Raw genomic sequence first — 10,446 nt, 5'->3', positions numbered from 1 at the left:
AAGAAAGAAAGAAAGAAAGAAAGAAAGAAAGAAAGAAAGAAAGAAAGAGGGAGGGAGGGAGGGAGCAGCACAGGCCTGGCTCTGTGTTAGTGACAGAAGCAGGGCGTTTCCACTGAGTTGCTTGCAGGGAAGGTGGGGAAATGAAGCTACAGTCCATGAAATAATGCGATCGTATCTTCTGTGCTTGTACAATGAGAACGGCTTGAGCCATTTACAAGGATGTCAAACACTGAGATCTCCTTTAAACACTGACTTAGGTGATTCATTTAAAGAAGATTCAAATATCCTGTCCACCTTTTGCTAGAAGCGAGTTGTTTTAAGAAGGTGTTTAAAAATGCAATAATATTTGTAAAGAATGGATCCTGATCCTTTCCATCTAATAAATGTCCAATAAATACCGTCTATTCATCAAGGGAAAAATAGAATAAATAGTGTGAGGATAAAGGTAAGAAATAGAATAGAATTGCCCTAACCAGTTTGACTCAGTGGATAGAGCGTTGGCCTGTGGACTCAAGGGTCCCAGGTTCGATTCCGGTCAAGGGCATGTACCTTGGTTGTGGGCACATACCCCGTAGGGGGTGTGCAGGAGGCAGCTGATCGATGTTTCCCTCTCATCGATGTTTCTAACTCTCTGTCCCTCTCCCTTCCTCTCTGTGGAAAATCAATGAAATATGTTTTTTTAAAAAAAGAAATAGGATAGAATAAATAGTGTGAGGATAAAGGTAAGAAATAGGAGAGAAAAAACAGTGTGAGGATAAAGAGGTAAGAAAAGTCATTAAGACACTCACTTTCTGGCTAAATCACTTCCTCTCAGGTTTCTTAGAGAGTTGACTTTTATTTTCACGGAACGACTGAGAGAGAATGCTGAGGGCTGAGACATTTGAAGAAGACAGCTGGCTCTCCTGTTAGCATTTAGAAGAGCAGAACATCCCCTCTGTCTGCTTTCTGTACTTGCTCCCCAGATCCCCACCGCCCTGGGGTGCTCCCATGGCCTTCTGAGTTCGGGGACATGTGGCTGCTTAAGCAACCTGATCTACTTTGCTCTCTCTGGTTGTCAGCAGCTTTCCTGGCCGTGGCTGAGCCAAATGACGATTTCTGTTCCAGGGCCTGTCTTGGGTAGAAGGCGTAGCACTTGCCACATGACTCCAGTCAACTCAGCACTTACAGAGCCCCGAGTAATGAAGCTCCCTGAAGTGGGCGAGAAATTCTTTCCTGTTCCCTCCTTCCCTCCCCTCCCCTTCAGTCCCCGGACTTGAAAATGTTTAAAATGAATGGACTCTCTCTTCACATTGAAGTAATGTCGGTGTAGAGGTCTGAGCTATATAGGAAAAACAAGTCTTTAAATTTGTTCCTTTTGATTTATGTGTGTTTACGCCAATTATATTTACAATGGCAAACTTCTGATATTTTTTTGTTTGAGGAAAGAAAGCATGACGTTATAAATTCAGTTCAAAGGCGATCAGTAGCTTCTTTTAAAATCACGTTCTGTTATGATTTTGAAATGAATGTCAGTTCAACATGGGAACATCAGCCAACATTGAAAAACATAGGACAGAAAAATATATTTGTCTGTAATCCTACAGTTAATGATAAATAATCTGAGTATTTTGGTATATTTTTATCTGGGGTCTAATCCTCCATGTCTCCTGACTTCTCTTTCAAATTTTACCCCCCTCCCCTGAGTATTTTGGTATATTTTTATCTGGGGTCTATGTCTCCTGACTTCTCTTTCAAATTTTACTCCCCTCCTTACCCCTTTTGCTATGATCATCATGCATTCCTCAACATTGCCTTTCAATTCATTAATTCTCTCTTTGACGCTATCCAATCTGGTATTTATATTGCCAGTGCAACTATTATAAAATTACAATAATTATTTTTTGTTTCGAAGATTTCTAGTATGGTGTTGTTTTGTTTTTTTACCAAATCTATTTTTACCATTAAATTAATTTTTGTTCTTATTCTGCATAGTATTTCCCTTGACCGTTTTTATATTTGTAAAGCTATTTTAATATCCAATTTGGATTTTCATAATGTTTGTTTCATCTGAGATGAATTCATCCTTTATTTGTTAATACGTATAAGCTGTCTTGCTACTCATTAATTTTCTTTGTGGTATTAGAATGTTGATTTAAAACAGTTGTTAGAAGATTACAGCCTGTGGGCTCAATGAGGCCTGTTCTTATAAATGAAGTTTAGTTGGAACAGGGCCATCCGCGCCCGATCATTTATGTTCTGTCTGTGATTGCTTTAGTGCTACAGCGGCAGAGTTGAGGAGTTGTGACAGGAACTTATCTATCCATCCGTCTTGTGTTCTCTGTTCTTCTCCCGACCCCCCAAATCCTGCACTTTGGTGATTTTTCCATTGCTTTGCCTTGGCCTGCCTTTGGCCAGACCAGACCTTCTCCTGGCAGCTTGGGGACCCTGCCCTGGGGGCACGTCGGGTTTCCCCGCAGAGTCAGTCTCCACGGGAGTGAATGACTTGGCTCCGATCTGGCCTGGATTGCTGTCTGTCTACGCTCGCTGCCCCAGGCACACAGCTGTGTAGGGGCTGTTGCTGTTTCCTTCCTCCTTCCATGGCTCCTGGAGCCTCGTCCTCTCTCTGTGTTTCTAGTAGTGACACTGGTTCCATTCTCTCCCACCGCTGTCTCCACATCAGCCCAGATCTTTACCCTCCCCACGCGCACCTCAGTCACTCCTGGCCTGGGCCCTGTTTCTTAACTTGGGTTTCTCTACTATTTCTGGTTCAAGGAGTTATTCATTTTTTTAAAGCATAATGTGTCTGTTTGGTTTTCTTTGTTAATGTCCTCCTGCATTGCTCTGGGTTTTCCAAAGAAGGAAGTTTAGCCTATTAATGAATTCATCATTCCAGTTGACTGGATATCACTCTTCTATGTTATACATTTTTCTCAGTGAAAATTTTAATAGCATTTCCCGGGGCTCTTACTATAATTTAAAAACCATTGAAGATGGTTTCATAGAAATCTATCTTATGATGGTGCCATAATTTAATGAGGGATTTGATTCCTGCAAGAAATGATCTCTTTCCAGTTTTGCCTACTCTTCAGAAATATTATGTTGAACGTCCTTATTCATAACCTTTTTACTATATTTTCTATTTTTTTCTTTAACATAGATTCTTATAATTCTAATTACTAGATTAGAGGCAATGAACTTTTTTTTCAGATTCTTGATACTCATTATCAAAATGCTTTCTAGGTCGGCAGCTTAAGAATTTAATGGGTAGGTTATCTCATAATAATAAGATTTATGAAATTTAGATCAGTAAGGATTCAGAGATATTAGAGTCTAATACTTAATTATCATTCAACAAATGTTTATTAAATCACTGAAAAAAAAATCACATAGATTCTTCCCTCATAATTCATAGACAGATAAGAGCACCAATGGTTATGTGCATACATATACCACTATGGTATAACAGGTATTTTTTAGTGCTGTAAATAAGATACTACAGAACCGCAGGGAGGTAAGGATTAAATGTACTTGGAAAATGATACCTAAGTTGGGCTTTGAAAGATCAGTAATGTTCCATCCAGGGGAAAGAAGAATAGAATTTCAAGCATGGGAAAGGACATGAGCGAAGTCACCAGTGTTGTGACTAGTTGGGCTTTGATTGTCTATTGACCCATGAGGTCAGGGGTTTCTCAGGCTTAAACCTGAGGGATACACAATATTCAGATGTGAAATTGGGCTCATTGCAGCAGAATTCGTAACGAAGGTCAGAACTGAGCATGCGTATGGTCTGAAGAAAAACCCTTTGCTGGTAATTTTGATATGTCTTTTAATATGCCCCACCCACTCACAGTGAGTCCCATAGTCTGTTTTCTATTAAATTCCCTACTAAAAATCTCAGGGAATCCTTGACATAAAAGTGCTACAACTTAAGAATTCCTATTCTAAGATATGTTTTAATTAGAAAATAATTAAGAACCAAAATCTTTTAAATGATAGTGCACGTGAGCGTGGCTTATGAAAGAGTGGAAGGGGTGCCAATAGAATTGTTCATGTTGAGCTCTAGTCTTTCTTTTATTATGTTTTTTAAAAAGATATTTTTATTGCTTTCAGAGAGGAGGGGAGAGGGAGAGAGAGAAACATCAATGATGAGAGAGAATCATTGATCGGCTGCCTCCTGCACGCTCCACACTGGGGATAAATACTGCAACCTGGGCCTGTGCCCTGACCGGGAATCGAACCGTGACCTCCTGGTTCATAGGTGGATGCTCAACCACTGAGCCACGCTGGCCAGGCAGAATTGGCATTTATTGAGCACCTTTTATTGTCAAGACATTTTGCTTGAAGCTTGGAGGGAAAAGATGAATGATCCATGGGCTCTTGTACTTAAAGAACATATTGTGCTTGAGCTGGTTTGGCTCAGTGAATAGAGCATCGGCCTGCAGACTGAAGGGTCCCGGGTTCGACTCCGGTCAAGGGCATGTACCTTGGTTGCGGGCACATCCCCAGTAGGGGGTGTGCAGGAGGCAGCTGATCGATGTTTCTCTCTCATCGATGTTTCTAACTCTCTATCCCTCTCCCTTCCTCTCTGCAAAAAATCAATAAAATATAAAAAAAGAACATATTGTATCATGTAGTTCAGAAGCCAAACATACAAACAGATAATTACACTATACATAGTAAGCCCCTTGCTACCTAATTGGTTAGAAATCGCCATTAGGATGGAGTCCTGGCGTGTGAAGACTTTACAGGTGAAAACATGTATGGAAGGAAACGTTAGCAGGTGAATCTTCCATCCCATGGCATGAGATGAGCACGCCCTTGGCATTGCGGGCGATCCCACGTGATTCAAATACAGGCTGTGTGCAGGGGAGTAGAAAGCGACAAATCCACAGGGATACGTACCCACCAGGTCACAAAAGCCAACGTAGCCACGCTGGGCGGGAAGAGTCTAAATGGATGAGAGGGGTGTGTGTATTTGGAACACAGCGGGTGTGTGTCTATAGGAGAATGAAAGGGGCCACAGAAGCATTTCAGGAAGGAGAAAAGTCTATTACTCCTGCATTCTTGGCATGTCCCTCCTATGAGAGGAGAGAACGCACACCCACTGTACAAGTTTATACGCTTTATAAGGACATTATATTTTATTCTAAACGCACTATGCAGCCACTGAAGGATTATACTTAGGGACCTGGAGTGATAATGATTTATGTCTTGAGAATATTGCTCTGGCAAGCGTAGAATTTGGGAGACTTAGGAAGGAACTTCCATAAAAGATAATAGTGATTTTGACCCAGGAGGGAGCGGGACAAAGGAGATGGAAAGAACTAAACATGTGTTTCTGATTTTTAGGGGCGGTGAGGGTGGTATAAAGTAATTATTTAAATTTTTCTGTGTACTAGGTAATATAGAAGTATTTCCTCAAGAATTGTTTCACTCCGGAATTTCCATGGAGGCAGCTCTGTGCAGGTTACTGTAATGTTTTTCTGCTGGAGATGTTTATATTCCTTTACATCAGCTTTGAAAAAAGGGTTCACATTTGTGATATTTTCCCCAAAGCTAATAAGCTTCACGTATCTTTCTTTCTTCTCATCTTCCCTCCCCTCCCTCCATAATAATACACACGTGTACTGGGTTCCCATGGACATTTCTCAGGATTCTTAGACTTTTCATGCTGTAAATCTCTTTTTTTCTTTAAATATATTTTATTAATTTTTTACAGAGAGGAAGGGAAAGGGATAGAGAGTTAGAAACATCAATGGGAGAGAAACATCGATCAGCTGCCTCCTGCATAGCCCCCACTGGGGTTGTTCCCGCAACCAAGGTACATGCCTTTGACTGGAATCAAACCTGGGACCCTTCAGTCTGCAGGCCGACGCTCTATCCACTGAGCCCAACCGGTTAGGGCATGGTTTCTGTTTCTTAAAAGCCACTCCAGAGTCATGTCCAACACACGCTGACATGAGAAACCATTGGGTCTTGTAAAGAAGAGTTTCTGATCTAATCAAGAAACTCTTCTTTGTTCTTAGTGTCTGTGACGTGGCTTCCTTCAAACTTGACGAGGCAGGTTTATGGAGGCCGGTAAAACCTTCTGGAAGCTCCCAGAAAAGCAGCGACTCGAAACTGGGCAACATAGATTGATTGATGGGAGTGTGGAGACGTAGAAGTTACAGCGGGAATATTCTAGTTTCCTAAAAACACACACCCCAGAACCTCATGATCAGGGCTCATTTCTGAGAGTGGTGTGTGACGCCCTTATTTTAATCGGATGGTGATAAGATGATGTTGGCTGTGCCCCCGCCATGCCAGTCTGGGGATTGAAGCCCCTTTTCCAGTGGAAACATCAGAGAGACTTTTGTTTGTTCTCTCCTCTGGCTAGATTTGTCTTTGTATTTGAGAGCCTCACTCATGCTTTCCACGGTTAGCCCTTTTACACAATATAAAAGCTTTTTGGATCAGGAAGGCCTTTAAATTAAACAAAAGCCTACATGGTTGGAATTACTCAGTTGTGCCAACTGCCTTTAACAGATTTTAAGAAAAATATTTGGATTTGACTGTAATGCAATTTTCCAGGAACTCTATCTCGTGTTATGTTTTTAATAATGTAACTAAATGACCCTTTAAGTTGCTGAGAGCACAGTGGTGGTATTTTTTTAAAAAAAATTCACATAGTCACCAGTTTTGAAGATGATAATAGCCAGGATGATGTTATGCACCAAAATGCACTATAGTTAGGCGAAGAATGGGGCCCAATCTTATAAATTTCCTTATGCAACGTAGTGATATACTAGTATATCATTGAATATATAAGTATGTCTATAAGAAGAGCGCATACACAAGTCTATGGAGATTCTAGAGCTTGATATTTTGTTTTTCTAGTTATCCAACAGGTATCAATAATATATATATATATTTTTAAAAAGTATGTCTATAAGAAGTGCGCATATACAAGTCTATATAGATTCTAGAGCTTGACATTTTGTTTCTCTAGTTATCCAACAGGGTTTTCCTTCTGAATATAATGAATAAGGCAACAGCCACCCACAAATAATTGTGCACATTTTATATCACAGTGAAGAGCTGTAGTCATTTGGGCCGGGATTGGGGGCACTTGGTTTAAGATTTACACGCTGTTATCTGTCACCCACCGCTGGTCTTACCCATCAGCTCAGTGCTTAGTGCTCAAGTGCCCGGCCTTCATCAGCCCGATTTCTAGTTGAGGAAGTTGGGGCTCAGATAATCTAAGGACTAGCTCAAGACCACGTAGCTACTAGTAGAACCAGACCTGAATGCAGATCTGTTTTATTTGAATCTCTCCTTTTATCTTATATCTTTCACACAGGCTCTATAGAAGAGGGACATACAAAGTTCAGGGGTTGGGGGATTGGAGATAGGTGAACCTTGCGGAGATAGTTGTGTAAGGATGGACAAATCAAAGTTCAACCATTGATCGTAAGGGGTAAGAGTATGTGAGGGGGATGACTAGCATGTACAAGGCCTCGGGACATTCCAATACAGAGGCCATTTCCAGATTAATGAGGGGTTCGTATTGACAGGAGAATCCAATTCCCTTTTCTCTTCATTCCACAGATAATTGTTGAATGCCTGTTGCCTACCAGTGAACGTTTTAAGTCCTAGCAGAAAGAGTGGAGGAGTGAGTAAATAAAGAATGATAGGAGAGAAGGGGCCTCATACGTCCTCTGAGAGCCTGGAATTCTGTGACTCACTGCAGAGCTGGACTATCGGGTGATTCTATCAGAACTATTTGAAAAGCAAACTCCAGACATGTCATTCCACAGGGAGGCCGTGTAGAGAGACAGAGGGGTTTCTGCTCAGGGTAGAGTTGAGGATTCTAATCATGACAGCAGCTCAATGAGGGAAAAGATGCCTGGAGAGATAGGAATGGCCGTCACTCAAAACTCCGAGATCCGTGACCAGCATCTTCTGTGGCTTCCGGAAGGAGGACAGGAAGTGAGATGAGATTGCCAGTAAATGACCTCAGAGCTTTTTTCTGGATCTAAAACTCCCCTTGGTTCCCCTTGTGTGTGAGGAAATCTACTCTAAGTAGAGGGGGGAAAGGTAGAAGCAATAGAAAAGATAGCGTTTATATTAAGAATACAGTTTATAGGAGCCAGAATGTAATTGAAACTATAATTTCCCCTCATTTTAAAAATATGTTACCCCTTCTTATCGGCTGTATCTTCTGTTGTTTAAACGTTGCTGAGTAAAAATGCAGACCTGCAGTCGTGGTCCAATTGAGAAGACTTGGTCATGGTTAGACTGTGGCCCATCTCCGATTTCCTGACCAATGACCTCCCCCTCTAAGGCACCACCTCCACCCGCCCCTGTGCTGGCCTAATCTACTAGATACTAGGCTACTAGTATTGTACTTTTCTCATTGTGATGGAAAAAGACTTAATGAAAAACCATCTATAATAATAAAAGCATAATATGCTAATTAGACCGGATAGCCAAACAACCTTCCAGACAACCTTCTGGATGAAGCTGGGGCTGTGAGGGCCGAGCCCCTTGCACGAATTTCGTGCATTGGGCCTCTAGTGTAGGACAAGACAACAGGAAGTGAGATGAGATTGCCAGTAAATGACCTCAGAGCTTTTTTCTGGATCTAAAACTCCCCTTGGTTCCCCTTGTGTGTGAGGAAATCTACTCTAAGTAGAGGGGGGAAAGGTAGAAGCAATAGAAAAGATAGCGTTTATATTAAGAATACAGTTTATAGGAGCCAGAATGTAATTGAAACTATAATTTCCCCTCATTTTAAAAATATGTTACCCCTTCTTATCGGCTGTATCTTCTGTTGTTTAAACGTTGCTGAGTAAAAATGCAGACCTGCAGTCGTGGTCCAATTGAGAAGACTTGGTCATGGTTAGACTGTGGCCCATCTCCGATTTCCTGACCAATGACCTCCCCCTCTAAGGCACCAGGCCCATTAGATGACCTTGTGCAGGCTGCTGGTGGGAGGGTGTTCTTATGGCTGCGTAGACCTCCAGGCATGCTACAGCATCGAGGGCAAGGGGACAGGCATTACTTCCATTTTCTAATAAAAAGTGTGAAATTGAACAATCGTCACTAACAGTCAAAATATTAATCTTTCTTGACTCAGGTTTCTAAGGTCTGAAAATCAGACCAGGTGAGAGATTGGATGCACGAATTTCGTGCATTGGGCCTCTAGTGTAGGACAAGACAAGCTCCCTGTGGCAGGTATTTTTTTCAGGCCAGTTCTCTTCTGTTCGTGGCAGTAACCATAGTATCTAGAGAGGTGCCTTGAACACAGTGGGTCGTCAGTCCATATCTGTGTCTTAGAGCAGCGGTCGCCAACTGGTGGTCCATGGACCACTGGTGGTCTGTGAGGTCCAAAAGGTTGGCGACCGCTGTCTTAGAGGAGTAGATTGGGTAGCAATTAGAAGCTACTCAAAGGCCTTTGGGACTATTTCTTCATGTGATTTTGCCAGAAAGAATTCACCGAAATGATTAGAAGGGCTAATAAATCTGCCTTATTTCCTTTCACTGATACACCATTTCCCCTCTAATATAGGAATGTATATACGTTTAGAAAACTCATCCATTTAGGATATGATTAAGTATATCTGATTGCCCATCTGTAGACATGAAGGGGCACAGAATTTCCGACTACACAGGGCTGTCCTAAGTGATCCATCCTAAAGGAAGCTGACGGCCAACACCTTCTCACCATCTCACTGCCGTGTTTCTGACAAGTAGCCCCCTGCTTTCAGAAATGTGAACTTGGGAATAAGCCTGTATTAGGAGTTAGTGGATAATAACGACAATGATGATGATAGGAAACAGCACATGCCGGGCACACTATTGGGACACTTTCCATCTCTTCTCTGTTTCGATCCTCATAACAACACTGAGAGGCAGGCCCGGGCCCTCCCTTCTCCTGATGCGACGGAGGCTCAGAGTTAGGTATCTTGCCCAGGTGACACTCTGTGGAAGTGACAGAACTGGAGTCATAGACTCTTTTTAAAAAATATATTTTTTTATTGATTTCCGAGAGGAAGCGAGAGGGAGAGAGAGAGATAGAAACATCAGTGATGAGAGAGAGTCATGGATCAGCTGCCTCCTGCACAACCCACACTGGGGATCGAGCCCACAACCCGGGCATGTGCCCTTGACCGGGAATGGAACCATGACCTCCTGGTTCATAGGTCGATGCTCAACCACTGAGCCACACCGGCTGGGCTGGAGTCACCAACTCTTACGGATGTCTTTTCACAGTCCCCTCATGAAGCCTTGAGTATAGACTCGTCATGTCAGCATTTGGTGTTTCCAACGTACGTGTAGGACATATGTCCGTTATGGTGGTTGACAGGACAGCCTGGCTTTATGAGGTTTTGAGGTGGTTTGGACGCTCCATCGACGGCGCCCTAAGCAGCGTGTCTCTCATTGCAGCCTGCGAGGTGGAGGCGGGGAAGGTGTACCAGGTGTCCC

At 42.4% G+C, this 10,446-nt stretch overlaps 1 protein-coding gene across 1 annotated transcript in view; it reads left to right on the top strand.

Annotated features, from left to right (window-relative positions):
- Nucleotides 1-10,446, top strand: part of FMN2 (formin 2) — a 99,581-nt gene that overhangs the window by 48,466 nt on the left and 40,669 nt on the right. Inside the window, exon 11 of the mRNA XM_006757663.2 lies at nt 10,408-10,441. Within this exon, the coding sequence (XP_006757726.1) occupies nt 10,408-10,441 (34 nt within the window). The remainder of the gene's footprint in view (nt 1-10,407; nt 10,442-10,446) is intronic.

The sequence above is a fragment of the Myotis davidii genome, unplaced genomic scaffold, assembly GCF_000327345.1.
Source record: "Myotis davidii unplaced genomic scaffold, ASM32734v1 scaffold875, whole genome shotgun sequence".
In the NCBI taxonomy this organism is placed as follows: domain Eukaryota; kingdom Metazoa; phylum Chordata; class Mammalia; order Chiroptera; family Vespertilionidae; genus Myotis; species Myotis davidii.
This window is presented reverse-complemented; position numbering and strand designations above follow the sequence as displayed.